Source organism: Molossus molossus, unplaced genomic scaffold, assembly GCF_014108415.1.
Source record: "Molossus molossus isolate mMolMol1 unplaced genomic scaffold, mMolMol1.p scaffold_m16_p_2, whole genome shotgun sequence".
Lineage (NCBI taxonomy): Eukaryota > Metazoa > Chordata > Mammalia > Chiroptera > Molossidae > Molossus > Molossus molossus.
The window spans coordinates 92,098,205-92,120,970 of NW_023425355.1; the positions used below are offsets into that span (position 1 = coordinate 92,098,205).

The window sequence follows — 22,766 nt, forward strand, 5'->3', positions numbered from 1 at the left end:
CACTGGATCTGTCCCAAGGGAAGGCAGAGGTATTTTGCTAGGGTTGTGACCCACCTGCGGCTGCTCAGGCTGTACCAATTCTGAGTCTGCAGAGCTGTCCGTAAGTACCCTGGTGCAGAGACACAAGAAACTGCTCCCTCTGGTCAACTGCTAGAGCAGAAGGAATCCTACTTTAAGATTACTGCCCCACCCTCAATTCCCCCCGGCCCCGCCCTCACATCCACCCACTGTCATGTCCCGCCCCCACTACACTCAGTGTCTAACCCAAGGCCCACCCACCAAGCCCAAGCTCTGAAGCCAAGATCCATCCCTACGGAAGCTCAAGCCCTGCCCCCATCCAAATCCTACCCCTGCAACTTACTTTCCACTCCTCCCACACCTTGCCCCCACCAAGTCCCACGCCCACCCAAGCCCCACCCCTGATACCCAGCTCCAGCCCCACAGAAGCTCAGTCCCTGACCCCACACAACTCCTAACCCTGCCATTCACGTTCCATCCCTTCCTAAAGGCACCACCACCAAAAGCTACCCCAAGGAAGCACAAGCCCTGATGCCAAGCTCCACCTCAAGTCCTACTCCTGTCACTCATGTTTCACCCCTCCCAAACCCTGCCCACACCAAGTCCCACCCCTGCCAAACCCTGCCCACACCAAGTCCCACCCCTCCCAAACCCTGCCCACACCAAGTCCCACCCCTGCCAAACCCTGCCCACACCAAGTCCCACCCCTCCCAAACCCTGCCCACACCAAGTCCCACCCCTTCCCAAGCCCGGCCCACACCAAGCCCCACCCCTTCCCAAACCCTGCCCACAGCAAGTCCCACCCCTTCCCAAGCCCGGCCCACGCCAAGTCCCACCCCTTCCCAAGCCCGGCCCACACCAAGTCCCACCCCTTCCCAAGCCCAGCCCCACTAAGTCCCACCCTACGCGCATGCGCAATCCCTAACAGGGAACTCCACACAATCCCTGCCCCCACCCAAGTGCTACCCCTGCCACTCATATTCCAACCCTCCCAAGCCCTTCCCCCACCTAAGCCTCGCGGGGACCCAGGCCCTGCCCAGACCTAGGCCCAACTCTTACCCACAAGCTTACCATTCCCCTAAGCTCCCCACTCCCACCCTAAGACTACACATTCTCTCCCTCAAACGCCCCCCATTCTGGTCAGTGGACGTTGGCAGGGCCAGGTGGAGGGCCAAAGCCACTTTCCTTCCAGGGGAAGAAGGCCCAGAGCCATTTGTCCTGGATGTGCAGACTACATGGCTCCGGGCAGGGTCAGGTGTGAAACAGGTTCCTCTGCAGGTCACAGGCTTGTCACTGTGCCTGGAAATGGCCGGGAGTCCGTGGGGTGCCAGGCCTGATCCCATGGTATCCCACGTCGGGAGACACCTCTAGCAAGCGGCCTTTGGGATGCCAAGGAAGATGGCGAGGGTCGAGGTGGGGTGAGGGTGGAGGGGCTGCGGTTTGGGTTGCTCTGTGTGCCCAGGGCCCCACTCCATACCTGCTGGAGATCCCTGCAGACCACGGCCGCCCAGCACCACGGCCACCACGCGTCTGCTGGCGCTCCTGCCGCGGTGCAGACTGGGCCGGGAGCTGATGGCGGGAAGAGGTTATGGAGTGCACACGGCGCACTCGCGGCTGCGCCCTCGCAGCCTGGCCCCCACCTCCCGCCTGGAAGGGGGGGCTCCTGCCTCAGTCCCTGATCCTGTCCCTGAGGTGCCGGGGGTTACAGAGTGTTCAAATCAAGCTGGGGGCAGGGTACTGCAGAGCTGGACTATGTCCAGCCTCCGCTTAGCTACCAGCGGCCCACCGGGCCCGCCACGTGGCACGCGAGCCCAGGAGCCATTTCCGGCTCCCGTCGCGCTGTCTCCAGCCCATTGGACAGGGAGCTGCAGTGCAGCAGTTGGCACCGGCCCCTGTTTGAATGCTGCAAGCAGTCGGCACAGGGCTGGGTGCAAAAGCGAAACCCCAGACGGTGCTTTCTAAAGAAAAGTCCTGATCCCTGCTTATTTTTTCTTGGGCGGTATTCTAGGGAGCTCCTGCCTTTTACGAGGGCATGAACATTTTTAGAGGTCACGAAGAGACAGAAAACTATGAAGGACCCCATTCTCCCATTATTCTCTTGACTTCAGGAGTGTTACCCACCTAGTATCCAAACTGCTTCCCGCCCCTTTTGGAAGGAGGTTTCTTCCACAGAGGGAAGACTGCAATGTTTGCCCTGAAGCCTGCAGGACCCAAATTCGGGGTTCAGAAATGGGTGTGGGTGGGGCACAAGTAGCACAACGGGAAGTGTGCAGGAATCTCTCACAGATCTTGGCCGGTTTGGCTCAGCGGTTAGAGCGTCGGCCTGCGGTCCAGAGAGGCCCGGGTTCGGTTCCCGCTAAGGGCACGTACCTCGGTGGCAGTTTGTCCCCGGCCCTGGTTGGTCGTGCGGGTGGCAGCCACTCGATGTGTCCCTTCACGTCGATGTTCCTTCTCTCTCTCTTTCTCTCCCTCCCACTCTACCTGAACAAAAAATGGAAAACTGCTCTGGGTGAGGATAAAAAAAAATCTCTCACAGATCTTGATAAAAATGCAGGTCCCAGTGAGGAGGATGGGGTAGGACTAAGAATCTGCTGTTTCTTGAAAGCTGGATGACTCCAGTAGTGCAGGTCCCTTACTAGGCTTTGAGTACCAAGGCTCTGAAGCCTGTACTTACTTTTCAGGACCAGAAATTGTGGGCCTTTGGTGACAGAATAGATTTCTTTTGCTTTATTGGGGATGCAGAAGAATGGACTTTTCTATAATGTTTACATAAAAGTATTTAAAACAAAATTTTATTTATTTTTTATTTTTTCAATTACAGTTGACATTCAATATGATAATAGTTTATGAATTTTAGACTTAATGGTTAGACTTTTATATAATTTATATAATTTATATAATTTACAAACTGATCCTCCCATAAGTCTAGTGCCTAGATGGCACCATATAGTTATTAAAATATTGACTATATTCCCTATGCTGTACACTACATCCCCATGACTATTTTGTAACTATTAATTTGTACCTAGAGGGTATACTGCTAAGTGAAATAAGTCGGCCAGAGAAAAACAAATGCCATATGATTTCACTTATCTGTGGAATCTAAAGAACAAAATAAATGAACAAAACAGACGCAAATACAGGGAACAAACTGATGGTTGCCAGATGGGAGGGGAGCTTGTGGGGTTGGGTGGAAAAGGTGAAGGGATTAAGAAGTACAAAAGCAAACAAAATTTTAAATGAAAGGTTACTGAGCAAGATATTTGCAGCCCTGGCTGGTTTGGCTCAGCAGTTGGAGCATCCGCCCGCGGGCCAGAGAGTCCCGGGCACGTACCTTGGTTGCAGTTTGTCCCTGGCCCGGTTGGGGTCGTGTGGGTGGCAACCACTCGATGTGTCTCTCTCACATCGATGTTTCTCTCTCTAAAAATGAAAGAAAGAAAGAAAGAAAGAAAAAGAAAGAAAGAAAGGAAAGGAAGGAAGGAAGGAAGGAAGGAAGGAAGGAAGGAAGAAGAAGAAAGAAAGAAAGAAAGAAAGAAGAAAGAAAGAAAGAAAGAAAGAAAGAAAGAAGGAAAGAAAAAGAGAAAGAAATTTGCAGACATCGCCTCATTCTCCATTAACTGCAGATGTTTGCTATGTCTGAGAGGGGGAATACAGACCTTAATAGGACTTACTTAATAAGAATACACCATTAAGAGTGTGTTAAATTAATCTACTTCTCATACCAAGAAAAGTCGGTTACCTGATGCTGTCAGAGAGTCGAAGACTCCAGGTGGGACATTTTACCTGAGGATTCTCGTAACACTGGGTCACTGTGGCTCTGCAAAGCCACCACTCAAACACCTGGTATTACAGTCATTATAAGGTATTATTAAGGGTGATGCCATGAAAGAGGTGTTCTGGCCCCGTGATCCTGGAAAATGATGAAGGTTAAGAAATACCCCTGAAAACATATAACATCATATTAGTTTCAGGTGTACAGCATGGTGATTTCTTATTTGTATATATTGCCAAATGATCACAATAAGTCTAGTTGACATGAATCACCATCCGTAGTTGCAATTTTTGTTCTTGTGATGAGAACTTTTATGCAGCGCGGTATTAACTATAGTCATCATGCTGTACGTTACATCCTCAGGACTTATTTATTTTATTTGTATGTTTTTTGTGTGTATGTATACATATATGTAATATTTGAAACTTTTTAAATTTATTGATTTGAGAGAGAGAGAAACATTGGTTTGTTGTTCCACTTATTTATGCATTCACTGTTTGATTCTTGTATATGCCCTGACTGAGGATGGCATACTGGGAAGATGTTCTAACCAACTGAGCTACTCAGCCAGGGTACCGGTATGTAATATTTTTTTGGTGAACTTATTCTGACAAAACTTTATTTCAACAGTAATTATATTTCGTATGTAGTATGTCAGCCCTAAAGGTTTCAAGATCTTTTGGTAACTTAAAACCTTACAGTTATACTAAATTAAGTATGTAAGGTATGCAAGATGTGTTTTTCTTAAGAAAAAAGAGTAATTTTGTCCTAAAGTAAAATGATTGTTCCAGAATGACAAAGATGAAAGTGTAAGACTGTGGATAAAGAAAGGGGATCTATGAAAAGTAGCCTCACACGGTGATCTGATCATAAATTTCTAACTGGGCAGGTCATGATAGGCAGCCATGCCCTAAGTCTATACAACCTTTTTTTTTTTTTTTTTTTAATGTACCCATTTTTTGTACACAGTTTGATGAGTTGTTTTTTTCTTTATTGATTTTAGCGAGAGAGTAAGGGAGAGAGAGAGAGAAACATCGATGAGAGAGAACATTGATTGGCCACCTCCTGCATGCACCCCACTGGGCATTTGGCTCACAACCTGGGCATGTGCCCTGACCGGGAATTGAACTGCAGACCTCTTGGTTCATGGGTCGACACTCAACCATTGAGCCACACCGGCCGGGCTATATAACCTTTTTAAAAGTTGATTTTGGAGAGAAGAATGGAGAGAGACAGAGACAGAGATAGAGATGTTGATGTGAAAGAGAGAAATATTGATAAGCTGCCTTCCAAATGTGACCTCACCAGGGATAGAACCTGCAACTTTGGACGTGTGTTCTGACCAGGAATGGAACCCACCACCCTTTGGTGCAGAGGATGATGCTCTCCAATCAACTGAGTTACACTGGCCAGGGTGGGACTATAACTTTTAAAGCAAACCCTGTTCATTGTTCTTGTGCATGTAGGTTAACACACCTTGGAGATGCCAGAAGTAATACCCTTCCAAGGCACAACCATAATTAAGAAAGCATATAATCTTGTGCCCTGGCTGGGTGGTTCATTTGGTTGGAGCGTCATCCCGTTCACCAAAAAGTTTGAGTTTGTTTCCCGGTCAGGGCACATATCTAGGTTTTGTTTCAATCCCGGGTTGATGTCTCTCTCTCTCTCAGATTAATAAACATATCCTCGAGTGAGGATTAAAAAAAAACAAACAGAGCCCTGGCCGTTTTGGCTCAGTGGTTAGAGGGTCGGCCCACGGACCAGTGAGTCGCGGGTTCAATTCCGGTCAAGGGCAAGTACCTGGATTGTGGTTTGTCCTCAGCCCTGGTGGGGTCATGTGGGAGGTAGCCAGTCGATGTGGCTCTATCACATCAACGTTTCTCTTTGTTTCTCTCTCTCTCTCTTCCTCCCGTTCTATCTGATAATAACTAGAAAAATACCCTCGGGGGAGGAATAAAAAAAAAAAAAAAAAAAAAAGAAGAAAAAGAAAGCACATGATCTTGTTAACTGTCCTGTATTCCAATCTTGGTCTTGTTTTCTCCCACCTTTACATTATCTTCCTTAGTTCTCTAGTAAATTTCAAATGCATAAAAGAAGCTGAAAAACTGTTATTCTCTGAAACAGTTTAGATCTTGCTCCCCAACATATGTGGTCAGTTTGGCTCAAATAAATTCAAAAAAATCTTTACAGGTCTGGACATTTTTTACGCCAACAGTACAAAACCTGAATGAGCCCGGCCACTGTGGCTCAGTGGTTGAGCGCCGACCCATGCACCAAGAGGTTACCAGTTTGATTCCGGGTCAGGGCACATGCTCAGGTTATGGGCCCAATCCCCAGTGGGGGCGGGGGTATGCAGGAGGCGGCCAATCAATGTTCTCTCTCATCAATGTTTCTATCTCTCTCTCCCTCTCCCTTCCTCTCTCTCTAAAATCAACAAAGGAAAAAAAAATTTAAACAAACAAAAACCAAAAACAAAAAAGCCAAAACCTGATTGAATATGGAAAGTTGTACAAGGTTCACAGAAGATAACTTTTATTTCTGTGGTCAGAGCTAGTTGAAGTTCAATGGGCTTATTTAAGTGATATTTTTAAATGAGCTGTTATGTCAAATAGTATACTGATGTGAAATTAGAATTTGATTTTCTCTGTTAAAATGGAAATTTTTTTCTTAGACTATTGGTCTGCTCTTAATAAGAGGTCATAAAAAGTTTTCCTTTGCTTTTCGAATAATCCGCCTAGAAAGCAAAGGTTCTGCTTCTTAGAATACTTTTCTTTACTTTATCATGTTCTTAGTTACTTGAGAACCAAAACTTCTCACTTTCGAAAGAACTAAGGTTCTTTACAATTGCGTTACTTCCTATACTGACATTAAAATATTTTGTCACTTTAAATAGAAAGCCATTTAGCTTGGCTCATTAACATGTGATCTTATTTAACCAAATATGCAAACCTCCTGACAACTTTGATATTTCGCCTTCCTAAACTCAAATCTTTTTTTTTTTATCCTCACCCGAGGACATTTTTCCATTTTTTGTTCAGGTAGAGTGGGAGGGAGAGAGAGGAAGGGAGAGAGAGAGAGAAACATCGATGTGAAGGGACACATCGAGTGGCTGCCACCCGCACGACCAACCAGGGCCGGGGAAGAACTGCAACCGAAGTACGTGCCCTTAGCGGGAACCGAACCCGGCTCTCTGCAGACCGCAGGCCGACGCTCTAACCGCTGAGCCAAACTGGCCAGGGCCCTAAACTCAAATCTTAAGTGGTATATTCTTGATCTTAACTTTCTTTGAGAGACCCTGGAAAACCACAAGGGACCTTTTACCTTGTAAAAACAGAGGTACTATAAATAATTAGGTTTATTTGATATATCGAGTTGGGAGGTTTTGTCAATCAGAAGAGATACCTAACCTTCCCTAGGTTAAATTTGTGTAGGCAAAATCTTATTAATAGAAATATTTCAGAAATTGTATGAAGTCCCTTTCCTAGATATTTGCCAATGCCCTTGCTGTCCACATATGTCCTGGTTCTGCTTTGCCGGATATTAAACAATAGTAGTGTTACCAGTCATAATTCATTATTTTTTAAAATGTTGCATGCCAAAGAAACAACCAAATTCCTTTGTCAATTCCATGATTTTTGTAAGTCTTTTGTCATGCACAGTTTTTTATTTTACACTGAGGACTCCTTGAAAGTGCTTGTAATCAGCTATAGGCTACAATGCTTCATGTTCAAGGAAAAGGGACTGTTTCAGACCCCCATGGACAGGACTATGCCAGGTGCTCTGGGAGTACAGGCTTCTGATGGCATAACTTAGACAGCTTTGAGATCTACCACTGGACTGAGTTGGAATTTCCAGAAATCTAATGAAGAAGCTGATGGATTCATGGGACTGCTAACCCAAGACTGAGCAGAACAAGAATTAATTACAAAGGACTGAATGAACTAATAAAGGATGATTATGGGTTTTGTTTGGAATATTGCTGATGTTTAATGTTCTATTTTCTAGATATAAGGAACTCCTTTCTCATTTCTCTTAAGCTGTCCATAACTCATAACAGTTTAGTATGTAAATAAAGAATCCTGCTTCGTGGAAATTTATTTATCTTGGTAGAGCCTGGAACTGATTAACCGCGATAAATGAGGGCCGACTGTAGACTATACTTTTATAAACAGAAATGAAACGCTTATCTTTGTCTCCCTGCCCGATCCCTCCTGAATTTGTAATTTCTTTCTGAGCATTTTTATTTTAATGGCTATACAATTATTTGCCTAGGTTCAATAAGAACCTGCCCTCCTTCTTAACAGGATGTATTTGGAAACATATTAACCAAAGCTCTGACTGGAATGTCATAATTGAGAAAGATGCTTATAGAATCAGATATGAACTGACAATTTAAAGTAACTACACTACCGTGTTATTTTTGTAGGTTTTAGGTTTTTTTAGGGGTCATACTGTCACCAACAAGTCCTGGAAATATCTGGTTAGGAGCTACAGATGTAGTCTTTGTCTTTTGCAGTAATAAAACCTCTTCTTCCTTTCCCAATTGTACGCATGCAGCCTAGATGGTGGCTGAGGTTGGGGTGAGAAAGTAGTTACAGGGGCACTAGTTCAACAGCTATTGAACATTGGGTCCAAGGTCCTCGTTCAGTAGTGGAGGGATTTCTCTGTCATGTCTTCTATTTTTGGATTTTCTTTCTTTTTTTTTTTATCCTCACCCGAGGACATTTTTGCATTTTATCTTCAGATAGAGCGGGAGGGAGAGAGGGGAGAAGAAAGAGAGAGAAACATCGATGTGAGAGAGACACATCGAGTAGTTGCTACCCACACAACCCCAACCAGGGCCGGGGACAAACTGCAACCGAGGTACGTGTCCTTACTGAGAACTAAACCGGGGACTCTCTGGTCCATGGGCCGACACTCTAACCGCTGAGCCAAACCAGCCAGGGCTATTTTTGGACTTCCTTGATCACCCTTTTCTGTCCCTGGGCTGGATCAAGACATAGATGGTATGCAAATTGTATCTTTGGATATACAACTTAGAAGCATGGATCACTTGATAGGCAGAATGATGATTCAACAGGATTCTGACAGCCTCGGGCACTGGTCTTAATGAGCAAGATGAAACTGTCTTGCCCATTGATACACATCTGGAGAAATGGGTTCAGATGTGTGTGGGAGGACACCTCTGAGGAGGGTGTTTGAAGATGCATATTCAGAATTACTGTCAAAGAAGAGTTGATGGGACCAGGGGTGTTTAAATGGGAGAAGAGTTAACAAAAGGCGACCCTAATAAGCATCTTTATCTATTTAAAGGCTGGTACATAGGGATTGTAGGTTACCAGTGAGTGATAAAGGGAAACAGAACTCAATTGAAGAATGTATTTTCTAAAACTGAGCCTGTACACAGACAGAATGGGCTTACAAGGGACTGTGCTCCTAGTCATTGCAAGTGTGCAATAAGGACTAGGTGGCCATTTGTCTGCAATGGCAATGAAGGGGAGATGGTCCCAAAAGAATAAAATATTTTTCATTAAGATCTAACAAATCTAGAGTTTCCATGTTTTCTGCATGCATAGTTTCTAGATCTTGTTATTTTTTTCTCTTCAGAGTTGATATTTTTAAAAGTATTTACTAGCTTGTATAGAGAGAATGGCTTCAGGTAATAGGAGAAAATAAATCACACAGCCAAATACACCAAGTTATTACACTTAAAAAAGGAAGCCTTAATATTGACAATGTAATATCTTAATATTTATTTTAATCGTGTACATTAATGTGGGTTAAGCAAGTATGATTAAGGCAATTAAAAAGAAGCAAAAGTGTAATACAACCACCCCTCTTCCTTGAGCCTGCAGAATTCTATGCCTTTTTAGAATTGAAAGAGGTTGGTTTAGATTGAAATCAATATTGATCTTGCAAACTGTCTGTCAATATATTGCACGTTGGTTCTAAAACTCCCTTAAAGGTAAAGTGTATATTGACGGTGGGGAAGCCAGCCTAACTTGGACCTCTTTATCCTGCACTCCATCAGCTGGGCCTGTACCAAGACTCAGGAATAGCACCTCTCACCCAAAGGAGTGACCTTTCTTTCCCTTTTACTCATTCACTCAGCACCTCTGTGTCAGTGCCTTCCATGTGCAAAGTCCCATTCTGCAGGCTAGACTTTATAAAGACCAGCTTACATTTAGTGTCTGTAATTATACCACTTATTCCCTCCAAAGCAAATCTGATGCACATCTATGCAAATAAATGTAATGTTCCACTCTAATCATTTGGTAGGAAGAACAAGTCCACCAGCCAATGTGCATAGGACTCAGAAACTGTAGAGAGATGTAGAGACATTTTATAATACAATCAAGAGAACAGGCCCTAATTTTTCATTAGAAACACTCTCAGGGTGTTCCTCCTCTTGAGGAGCTTACACAATGATGCTGGTGGAAAGGCAGAGGAGCACAACTGAACCTGAACAGAGCATCACTGGCCTGCATCTGTCCAGCCAGCCAATGGGTTTCCACTAGCTTGGGACAGAGTTTGGATTGGAAAATAGATCACTGAAGGCCCTGTGCTCAGATTGGCTAGCCCACTGGAGCTTTCCCTGGGTCAACAAACTCCTCTTTGGGAAGGTCTCTGAGTCAAATCTCTTCTCAGCTGAGAGCATCTCAGTTCAGAAATTTTTTCAGAGAAAGAGGAGGAGAGGGAAGAGGGGTAATTTGGCCCTTGTGGTACTTCACTAGGGGACTCAGGATGCCCAGAGGACCGATTTCATACAGTCCCCTCTTTGTTAGAGTGTGCCTCAGGGGAGGTCTGAGGGGTTTGTGTTACCTGGTAGGATTACATAACCTTTGCACATACTCAACATTAAATTAATGTTGGCTGTTGTTGTTACTGTTACTGGAAAGAGACAGCAATGGTTCTGTATAATATAATGACCACCTTTCCGAACCTCAATATCCTCAGCTGTAAACTGGGACAAGAATGCCCTCTACACAGAATTATGGGGATTAACGCCATCACTTTGTGATAATGTCTGGCATGTAGTAAGGCCTCAAGGAATGTTAGCTGCTTTTTTCCCTTCTTAATCCTGTTGGAGTGTATACACTTTAAAACCTACTTTAGAATATTTTTGTGTAAAATTTAGGGACTGGGAATTGAGGGCAAAGGTATTAATCAGCTATCAAGATTCAGACATAGATGTTCCTTTGGTCAATAGCCTCCTAAGAATTACATCTTATAGAATTTAAACCAAATTGTGTAAACATTTCAATACACGCCTGCAGGAAAACAACCTCAACTATATAGTGAAAGGTGGTAGAAGGAATTAAAATATTCTATATAACTCAATCAAAAGCTACTAACTACTTTTAAAAGTATATGGAAAGTTTAAAAATGTATATATGGCAAACAGACAAGCTAAACATTGGCCTATGCCAATCTCTAGCATTCAATGTCTGCTATTTACCCACCAGGGATCGTCAACAGTCTTCAACCTGGCCCTTCAGAAGCTTCAGGGTTCTCCTTGCATTCTACAGTCCCAAAGGTACACTCCGAGCTACAAACCAAAATGTGATTTGCTCTCTGTCCCAAGTCACTACACACTGAACCCAATGCTCCTGCCTATGCCTATCATACCAGGCCACCTAAATTCATCAGGAAGCTGACACTCTTTAGGGAAGCATAGATGGAATTCTTGTTCAATCCTCTTTGCTTGAATCTGAAATAAGATCATGGATGTGAAGCACTGTCTGACCTATAAAAGGCTACACACACAAGTAATTATCATAGCATCATTAACATATGCTACTGGATGTAAGCAAATTCAACTTGAGAAGGGCAAAAGCATCAAGAAATCAAATGGTGAGGGAAGAGGAGCTAGCAACTTGGGGCAACTGGGGACAGCCAAACTTGTCCAGGAGTCATCAGCTTCTTCTCAGCCTGGGGGAGCTAAAAGAAAACAGAAGCAGCCATGAGATTAGAAATACACATCCAATCCAATGACCAGAGACTCTTGGGGTGGGTGACTGCTTGTAGCTGGTAGAACACTGGGTTGCAACCCATTTCCATTGCCTTCAAGGGAGATATTCTGCTCTGTGCTTCTAGCTGAGGAGGTGCTAAAGATGAAGGGCCACCAGGATCCAGAAAGGCAGTGTCCTATGGGCACTGGGCCTCATGCAGCTCAGACACTGGGGTTGAATCTTCTGGCTTTTACCACACGAACCTGTCTGCAGGCAGTGTTGACAATGTGGCCCAGAGGCTGCTTGGGCAGCCTCTCCTGGTTAGGCCAGCCCCATGATGGCACCATTCCCTCCCACCCATGCATACTTATTCTGGCTTTTACCTGCTGCTGTCCCCACCCCAAGATGTATCTTGTTTTACTAAACACCCTGGCTGTCGAGTTCTGATCTTATGCTATATGAGCTATGGTGAAGGTGGCCAAGGGCCTACAGAAGAGAGCTCTGAACCTGAATCTGAAGTGCAGGGTTGAGGTCCTGATTCTGCCATCCACCAGCCAGGTGTTTCCCCAGCCCCTTTTCCTTTCTAGGTCTTTATTTCCTTGTCCCTAAATGAGGCTAACAACACATGTCCGGCTGGCCTCCCAGGGCAGCTAGATGGCTCAGCTGAGGCACTACATGGAAGGCGCTTCTTGAGAGGAAGAGACTACAACACCTGCAAATTGGAAGTGTTTCTGAGGAGGGTCTTTCCACCTAAGACTTCAAAGTATCATAGAGCATAGGGACAGACGACTCGGGGGCCTCCTGAACATAAAGGCGAAGAGTGATATTGGTGTCCTGGGTTGTGACTCAGAGACAGACCAGGGCACATGTCTTCCCTCTAATAATCCTGAATACTTGGCTTTTGGGGTGCCAGCACCCACCTAGAAGAGCTTCTCATAGCATTTCCCACAGTGAATGGTGTCACGGTGAATAAAGATCTGATCCAGGAGCTCACCCATCGGTTTACAGCAAATGCCACACTGAAAGAGAAAGCAAGCTAGAGGTCAATATACAAATGAAGCAGCATAAACAGTGCAGTGGGGAGGGAGCTCCTGACCAAGGTAGGCAGGCAGACACTGAGTAGAAGGCACACTCTGGACTTTGAAGCAGACAATTAAAAAATGACAGAAAACAGATACAAAATGTTTAAGCATGTAATGTTAAGCATATAACTCACTGTATTGTGTTTCTGTCATTTTAGTTACTATGGACCAGGACTTAAACCTCAACTTTGCCAGCTGATGGTGCTGATCATTTTGGGGGTCACCTCTAGGAACACATTAAAAAAATACAATCTGGCTTGCAACATGCTTCACACTGTGGAGAACAGGGACTCTGAAGAGTTGTTAAGATGCTGTGGCCATGGGTGTCTTCTCCCTCTTTTTTATTAATCCTCATCTGAAGATATATTTTCATTGATTTTTAGAAAGAGAGGAAGGGGTAGGAAGGGAAAGAGAGAGAGAGAGAGAAACAGAAACATCGATGTGTGAGAGAAACATTGATCACTTGCCTCCCGAGAGTATGTGCCCCGACAGGGGATCAAACCCACAACCTAGGTATGTGCCCTGACCGAGGATCAAACCTGCCACCTTTGGTATATGAGACAACACTCCAACTAACTGAGCTACCTGGCCAGGGCTCTTTTTTTTCTAAATGCAACAATACCAGCTGGTATTTTTAAATGTTATATCAACCTAATAAAGGGAAGGAAAACCTATAATTAAGGATATTGACAGACTAACTTTTACAAATGAGCTTGAGCAATGGGGTGACCTTTCCTGGGAGGCAGCAGAGTGAAGGTGGAATAACATCAGCTCTGATGCTGGAACCAGGATTGTGATCCTTGGTTCTGAGCAGCTTTGGCATCCTAGAAAAATAACTCCCTTTTGACCTCTGTGCTCATGGTCCATGAGGCAGCTCTCAGGCATCCAGCCCACCTTCCAAGAATCACCCAAGAATATCAGGCCGCACTGTTTGCTACAACTTCAACTTTCCCAGCTCTTATGTGAGCCCCAATCAGGCAAGTTTAAAACCACTGTCCCTCCATGTCTCCTCCATACCTACTCCCTCTCCTGTGGACCTCCTGCTTTCCTACTCTTATTCCCTCTGTGCCGTGGGCCAGGAGCCAGCTGCCTTTGGTCATGCTCAGCCACCTGGAAAATACCCCTGTGTACTCCTTCACCTCAGACTCCAGACCCATCTCCCTCACAAAGCATTCCCAGGGACAACCCCCCACTCCGACTGCACCTTCCCCTAACAGTCAGCACTGTGAGACCAAGTACTTCAAGAGCTGATTATTTCTCAGGCTCCTGGAATTTTGCTATTTAACAGGAGTGCTCTGGAACTAAGTATATAACCAAAAGTTGACAAAATCTTCTAGGACTTTTCGAATAAGTCCAGTAATCAGGAAACAAAACGTTCCTTGGCAAACCATGTATAACAACCTTTTCGTTGAAAAATATACTACTACTTGGAGTCCACAGACTACAACTGGTCCTCAAATTATCCCCCCTGCTCCCTTCTTATTGAAAATATCTGCTGGTCTCCAGGCTGTGCCCCTCTGTCTGTGATTTTCAAATTGGGATTATTTTCTCCCTCCATCAGTACTCCTGTCCTGAGTCAATTCCGGATCCATGTAGATGGAAGAGCTCCCCAATATCCCGGCCTTTTGTTCCTTTCTTTCAATGCTCTGGCCAAACTCTACATGGGGTCCCTGGACCAGCAGTGCCTGGGAACTTTTTAGAGAGGCCAATTCTTAGATCCCATCCAGATGTATTGAGTCAGAAAATGGGTTGGGGTCCAGGGCTCTGTGTCTTAAGCCCTCCAGGGGATGGTCAAGTGTGACAACTGCTGCTCTACACCTTGTCACTACCAAATCTGCAAATCAGATGTCCCACTCCTTGACTCTCAACTCTTTCAACTCACTTGAACAGTTCTCTGTCACCACTAGGACCTCCAATATGTGGATTAGTCCACTGCCTCACTGTTATTGTTCCCTTGCATACAGTCTCAATCTTGCCAGGTAAATGCAATTCTACCAGGTAAATGCAACTCTCCCTGATTCACTAATTTTTAATTTTTTAAATTAAACATTTTTTTTCTTTATTGGTTTGAGAGAGAGAGGAAGGAAAGGAAGAGAGAGAGAAACATCGATGTGAGAGAACATGGATTGGCTGCCTCCTGCATGCCTCCACTGGAGACTGGGTCCACAACGGGAATCGAACTGGCGACCTCTTGGTGCATGGGTCGACATTCAACCACTGAGCACACCGGCCAGGCTCTCTGATTCACTCTTGACCCTGAACATGGCTAGGAACAACGGTAGCTCCAACCTTCTTCCTTACCTTAAAGCAATAGTCATGGCAGCAGATGCCAAGATGTTCGAGGGTAATCTTTGGACTGTCTCGGATCTCTCGGTTGCAGTAAGTACAGATCCCTCCTGTTATTCTGTGAGATGAAAAACAAGTTGTCAGTCTGGAATGTAGACTACTGATGTGATACAGTCAGACCCTCTGGTTTGACATAGCCAGGCTTAGGTTTGCTGCTAGGATTCTCAGCCTGCCATCTTTTTTCTGTGGTGTGCAATTGGTCACATAGCACTGGGCCAGAATGGACCTCTGTAGACTCTTACATTATTTCTAGAAAGTGGTCATGTATCTTCATACTCGCTATTGTATGTGTAGATACCCCGATGTGATTTTTTTAAAATATTTTTTTTCTTTATTGATTTTAGAGACAGAAAAGGAGAGAGAGAGAGAGAGAGAGAGAGAGAGAGAGAGAGAGAGAAGAGAGAGAGAGAGAGAGAAAGAGAGAGAAACATTGATGAGAGAGAACATTGATTGGCCACCTCCTGCATGCCTCCCACCAGGTATTGGGCCTACAACCTGGGCGTGTGCCCTGACTGGAAATCGAACTGGTGACCTCTTGGTGCATGGGTCAACACTCAACCACTAAGCCACATCAGCTGAGCCAGATGTGATTCTTATACCAGGCAGCTTGCCCTTCCTTGCCCCTTGCCTAGCATATCTGCTCCCCTCTGGAACAGGAAGACCCATCTTTTCTCCTATAGGAGACATGTCCTTGTATGCCCTACCTGGCTATCTGTCTTCATGGCACTTCTGTTCATACCTGGGACCACTGAGCCCTGCCTCTCAGACCGTATACTCTTGGACCCCTATGATACTATGTGACTTAAGATATTATTTATTCTTTCCAGACATGTTTTCTTTACTGTGACTTACGTAAACTGTATCTCTAAGATTCCTTACTCCCTATTCTAAAAATTGAAAAATGGGACTTCTGCCAGGCCAGTGTGGCTCAGGGGATTAAGCATCATCATCCCATGGACTGAGAGGTCGCTGGTTTGATTCCCAGTCTGGGCATATGCCCAGGTTGTGGGCTCAGTCCCTAATAAGGGGCGGCAGAAGGCAGCTGATCGGTGTTTCGCTCTCACATCGATGTTTCTATCTCTCTCTCTAAAAAATCAATAGAAACACATTTAAGAAAAAAAAGAAAAATGGGACTTCTTTATCATTAAGACCATTTAGTAACAGCTTTTGAAACTGCTGAATGAAGTGTTCTCTGCACCTTCATTCATTTCAAATTAATGGTTCTGACTCTTTTCTGGCTTCTTAATAAGAGCAACTTCATTTCCCACTCACTACTCTCTTTTGTAGTTTTTTTTTTTTTTTTTTTTTTTTTAATTCTAGTCAGATTTACAAGTTCATGAAGTGATCAATTAGGTTCTAATCTCAAGGGCCTGTCCTGCTGACATGAGCCCCTTGGGCTTTCAGACACCACCATCTCCTTTCTCAGTTGCCCTTTGTGTTCACCCTCATCTTAGCTGGGTTTGAAGGCTTTAGTTGACACAAGTGTGACATCCTGATAAGGGATACACAGTGGTGTGACAAATATGAAAGTGGATCAGAAACAGCAAAACAGAAGACAAAAGCAAGTGGACTTAGCATGGAAATCCCCCTCAACTGTTTCTCCCCTGTAGACCCATGAGTTCCCTGGTAATATAGTAGACTTACCTCTCAGAGTATGGCGTGCTGTCATATGGGGGTTTCTTGTCCATGTTGAAGGAGTCCTCAGTGTTGCTGATGCTACACGGGGTGATAGAGGAAGGGGAGGGCAGAAAGTGAGAGCCAGGTTACTACCCGTCATGAGTGGGGATGCTTTCCTCATTAACACTGTGGCCATAAGCTGAGACGTGACTCTGCATGGCCAGCCACCATCTGTTTTGCAAAATGGCAAGGGAAGCTTTAAACTTGGTGCCGAGGAGGCATAATTCTCTTAGAGAAGAGCCCTTGCGTGGGGGGCAAAGAGGATCTGCCATGGTGAAGCAGTAGGAAAGAAGCAGGGCTTTTCTCCCCACATATGTGTCTGGGCTATAATGCGACAGTCACTAGGAGCCCACTCACAGCAGGAATTAGACACCACCAGAGATGGGAACAAAGAAAACATTCCATGATAATACCTGTGCCTGGGTTACAGGGTGAGATTAAGAGTGAGATTTTTCTTTCTTTTTTCATCATAATTTTTCAATAATAAAACTTTTTTTTAAAACTTTTAATTTTTTTCCTTTATTTATTTTAGAGAGAAAAGAAGAGAGAGGGAGAGAGAGATAGAAACACCGATGAGAGAGAATATTGACTGGCTGCCTCCTGCATGACCCCACTGGGGACTGGGCCCACAACCTGGGCATGTGCCCTGACCAGGAATCAAACCAGCGACCTCTTGGTGCATGGGTCAATGTTCAACCACTGAGCCACACCGGCCGGACAATAATAAGACTTTTTATAATAAAAACTAATGGTTAAAAAAATAAAACTATTGCCAGGGAAGGGCGACTAACTACAAGCCCCACAGTGTGCTTTTAGTGAAACTGCCATTCTCATAGGATCCATATAATGACCCCCTGAGTTAGTCAAGAAAACTGACTCAGAGGTTAAGCAACCTGCCTAAAGTCACGTCCAAAGGAAGGCGTGAGCTAGAATTTCAGCCCAGGCTCTGATTTCTTCAGAGCATTAAGCTTATCTCTAATCCTCCTGAGGCAAAAGAGGAAAACACACTGGACTACATAATTCTCATTATCAAAGAAAATCTACTGGCTTGTCATAAGACGTAAAACTGGCTTGTCATTTTGACTGAGTATTAAATTCAGTTTTAAAATAAATTTAATTGTCAGAGTGTAAGAAATAAATTTAACAGAGTGGTGGGACTGGGAGAAGAAAAAACAGAAGATGGATAAAGTTCAATCAGATGACACCCATAGAGGCAAATGCTAAATGGCAAGGGCAGCTCCCTTTGTGGTGCTGGAGGTTTTGCATATGTTATTTCTAATCTCAAAACCTCTCTGAACAAAGCTATAGAGAAAAAAATAGATCAGTGGTGGCTAGGAGCTGTGGCTGGTGGTGTCGAGAGGTGCTAATGGGTACAGGGTTTCCTTCTGAGGTGATGAAAGTGTTCATGGGGAACTAGATAGTGCTAATGGTTGCACAACATTGTAAATGTACTAAAAAACACCGGACTGTGCATTTCAAAAAGCAAAATTTATGAAATGTAAATTATATGTCAATAAAGCTGGTGAGAAAAACCACCCTAAAGAGTTATAGATAAAGAAACTGAGGCTCAGAAAGGTCGAATATCTTGTCCAAAATAATCCAGCCACTGAGGGTCAAAGGTGGGGCTTGAACATGACCCCTATGCTCATCATTTTATAGCACCAGTGAAAACTGGTCTAGAATCCCCAGAGGCCCAATCCTGAAGTAAGACCAGGATGCTTCGCTCTGTTCCTAAAATCCTCACCCTAGCAGTAGGATAGTGTGTTATAAAAAAACACTCCCAGGAGCATGCTATCTCGGTGTGAGCTGTTTTAATTGATGTGGTATAGAGGAACCCTTCCACATGGCTTCAGGAAGCAAGCAAATGAAGAGATGATGAGTTATGCACATATCAGGACCTACAGTCAAATGTGTGTTCAGATGAGGCAACTTGGTATGCTGGAAAGAGCGTGGGAACTGAAGAGAGGAGCCCCATGTTCTGGAACAAGATGAAATTAACTAGATGGTCTGTAAGGGCCCCACCACTTCTGTATATAGTGATGCTCTCAGTATTTCACAAAAGAAAGCTTGTAGTGTATTAAGAAACAAAGACAGGCAGAAAGGGATGGCACTGGAAGTGGGGTGTAGGATGAATTAATGATAAAGAGGGAACACAAAGGCACTGAGTTAGGCAGAATAGCTGGAAATGCATAAATCATGTCCATAGGCAATTACATCACTCATCCATTCAATAAATGATTACACAGAAGCTACTCTGGGCCAAGTCCTGGATGAAGTACTGGGGATGCAGGAATGAGGACAACACAGGGTGCTGCAGGAGAAGGCCACGACGTAAATGATTCAGGGACTTGCTCTCACCTGCTATAGCACGAAGACACCAGCTTCCCGGAAGATACCTCACTAGCATTCATGTACTCCTTCACGAAGAGAATCCCTTTGCTGTGGAAGGAACACAGCAGAACAGAAAGAGGTATACAGAAAGATTCCAGGGGACTGGGCTTGGCCCAAAGGAGGGGTTCAGGGCTATGAGGACCTCGAGCTGGTTTGAATGAAGTGAAGGAGCTAATGGGAAGGCCTGGGGGCAGAGGCTCTGGTGTGCTCAAGCTGGGCAATAAAAGTGGCAAATGGGAGCTGCTGGACTGCTGAGCCCACTGGAACTGAGGCTGAAATCAAAGCCCACGGGGTCTGCTTGCTGTGTGTGGATGTGAGAGCCCTAGCAAGGTCATTGCAGCCAGTGGTGATATGTTATCCTCCTCCACACAGATCTCAACACTATTGAAGGCACACCACCCCCTACTTCAGTACAGTGGACTTGCTATCTCTCCCCTCTGACTGTGCTTTCTTCCTCTTCTACTGGGATCAGGAGAGCCTCCAAGCCTCAACCCTAGACTGATGGTCCTCTTCGCTCTGTGTGAATCTCCATCAGCAATCTAACCTCTCCCTTCTCGTTCACAGAGCTCCAGAGGCCCAGAAGTCATCTCTTCTTGGCCAGGCCCCTGGCAACATTAGAAACACGGTCTTCCTCATGCTGGGCTCACCAGTCCCAATATAACCCTATTTCTGTGCTTGATGTCAATAGAAGCCCCTCTGATAACCCCCCACCATACACACAAACCTCACTCAGCCTCCCTGTAACAGTTCCCTTCCTATACGCTAAGATTGTAGGTGAGGCCAGGAATGTGCATGAAGCAGTGGGTGTGCACATCCCTTACGATGGGTAATGTAAGGGAGACAGACATATGCCCTGGCCTCAGTGGGCTTTCTTTGGCCTTTCCAGGAATGTTTCCCAAGAGCTATTAGCAAGGTTTTATGGATGGCAGAGCCCTAGGAAGTACCACCTCAGCTTCTCATTGGGACAGAGTCTTTGGCTATACTATGTGGCCCCTTAACCAATGGGCTGCTAGGAGTTAGGGGAGGCACTAGAGTTAATGTCAGAGAAGTGACATGAGACAAAAGTCTAATCCTTTAGCTCCAGGGAGGAAACAACCCAGAAAACATGTCCTTACCTGGTTGAGCTGGAGTCCAATTCACTTGGGGAGGCTGGGATATAAACATGAGGCTGCTCGGCGGCAGCAGTGACTGTAACAGTGACCATACAGCTTGAGGGGTTTCTCACCCTGTAAGAAGTAGAGGAAGGGGCAAGTGTGTCCATACTGAGAGCTGATATCAAACAGGGGTTTTGGACCCTAATCCCCAGACTTCCAATTCAAGTTTTGTTTTTCTTTTTAATGCTGATATTTTGGAAATAACCCTTGCAAATCACTGAGTTTTTTCTTTTTGTTGTTGTTAATCCTCATCTGAGGATATTTTTTCCATTGATTTTTAGAGACAGTGGAAGAGAGGGAGGGAGGGAGGAGGAAAGAGAGAGAGAGAAACATTGATATGAGAGAGGCACATTGATTGGTTGCCTCCTGCATGTGCCCTCACCAGGGCCGGGGATCAAACTTGCAATACAGGTACATGCCCTTGACTTGGAATTGAACCCATGACCCTTTGGTGTGTGGGCTGACACTCTCACCATTGAGCCACACTGGCAGGGTGACCCTTCAGTTCATGAGCTGATGCTCTCACTGGCCAGGGCGCACATCACTGAACTTTTGCTCTTTAAGACTCCTGAGGTCAATAAGTGGTACCACTCACTTTACACATGAGGAAACCCAGGCTAGGTGACCCAGGTCACACTGTGAGTCAGTGGCAAGACTCCAATCTTCTAGTATCCACCCATAACTCCCACTGTAGCCAAGAGCTTTGACCTGTGACTTGCTTGGTTAGAGCACATCAATGGGGCTACTGGGGACTTGACAGACACAGCCCAACTCACCCCCTCACTGGATTGGATAGCTCCTTCCTAGGATCAGCTTCCCCTCCCCCCAATCCTCCAGTGAACTCTCTGGAGAACACAAGGCTGAGATAGAGAGGAACAAATAAATTTAAGCATCACCAAGGAAGAGACTTGGATGCAGCTCATTCTAGAAGGCACTGCCCATGAACAGAGGCAGGAAACTGACAGGTATAATGGTTTTTCTGAATCTCTCTCTCTCGACTGCGACACATAGCCTCTGGCCTGGAATCCAACCTCCTAGCCAGCTCACAAGGCCCTTCTCTGGCCAGGCCCTTACTTCTCTCACTCTGCCTCTCTCAGGTCCCCAGTCCCCTACTAAAACTGCTGCAGCTGCCTACTGTAATTCAGGGTATCCTGTTTGGCATCACCGCTGACACCTCTGCTCCATTTGTGCTGTCCATTTCACATCTGCCCACTCTCCAGCAGCCTCAGACCAGCTCTATGGGTGCACACTGCCCTGGGCTGATTTTGGTTTCTCTCCAACATGCTGCTGTTCAGATCATGCTCTGGATGTGGTCTGCCTCCACCCGGTCTAGGCTCTGGAGCATCACCCCTTGGCCAAGAATCCAAGACCTCAACTAGTTTAAGAGTGTGTGTGTGGGGCAATAATGATCTAGCACCTGCTTGTCTCTCCAGCCACATCTTCTCAAATGATGTCATGTGTACTTGATGCTCTAGCCATACTGAATGACCTTTCTCCTACCTTTGCACTCAAAACCACCTTTTCTTCCAGGAAGCCCTTCCGGGGTACCTGCCCTCTCACTCCAGGCCTCAAAGTGCCCAGTCACTCTGTGCATATGCCTACGTCACCCTATTGCACAGGAATGGATCATGGAAGCTGAGGAGATAAACTGGCTGAGAGTGAAAGCCTCCTGAGAATCTGGAAAGAAAGATAGAGTATAAATTACAGAGCCAGAGAGTGAAAAGAGGACTGACTGCAAGGGGAAAGACACAGCATCCTCTTCTGATTGAACAAGTGTCTGGCATCCTCTGATCCACACCCAGCACAACAATCAAAGGGACAGCAGAGCTGAGGGAGCAAGGCAAAAAATATGGGGATCCCTCCAGGACTGCAATGTAAGCAATGTGAGATCTCCAATGAGAGGGCTCCCTAACCCTCATCTGTTAAGATCCCAACTCCTTCCTATAGCCTCCTCCTCCTAGCCTACAGGTTCAGCCCTGGCCCCACCCACCTGGTCTCCTATCCCCTCCTCACTTCACTTCCTACTCTCCAAACTACAAGGACATTCTTTCAGTCCCTTCCTCCCAACTCCCTCTCTTACCATGACCTCTTACATGCTGCTTCCTCTACCCATTTTTTATCTTCCTAAGTTCTTTGCCAGGTTGGTTCTTCCTTGTGTGCTAGGTCTCAACTGCACTGTCCCTTCCTCAGCAGAAAAGCTTTCCCAGACTATTCTAGCTACAACATCTGCTGTCCTGGCCACTCTCCAGAGCACTTCAGTTTTCTTCTTTTTTGGGCTTATCACAAATAGAGAGGCAGCAGATATAACACAGTGATTCGCAGTACCGACTGGGCTCTGACTGGCTGGGTTCTAATCTCTGTTAAACCACTGCCT

The 22,766-nt window shown here is 45.4% G+C and overlaps 1 protein-coding gene across 3 annotated transcripts in view; it reads right to left on the reverse strand.

Moving 5' to 3' along the window:
* Window positions 1-9,559: 9,559 nt before the first annotated feature.
* ZNF185 (zinc finger protein 185 with LIM domain) overlaps window positions 9,560-22,766 on the reverse strand; it is a 67,166-nt gene continuing 53,959 nt past the window's right edge. For all 3 annotated transcript variants that reach the window (XM_036271678.1, XM_036271676.1, XM_036271677.1), the window contains 6 exons: window positions 20,354-20,464; window positions 19,206-19,286; window positions 16,815-16,886; window positions 15,126-15,228; window positions 12,663-12,761; window positions 9,560-11,731 (listed from right to left, as the gene is read on the reverse strand). In XM_036271678.1, the coding sequence (XP_036127571.1) occupies window positions 12,663-12,761; window positions 15,126-15,228; window positions 16,815-16,886; window positions 19,206-19,286; window positions 20,354-20,464 (466 nt within the window). In that variant the 3' untranslated portion in view covers window positions 9,560-11,731. The remainder of the gene's footprint in view (window positions 11,732-12,662; window positions 12,762-15,125; window positions 15,229-16,814; window positions 16,887-19,205; window positions 19,287-20,353; window positions 20,465-22,766) is intronic.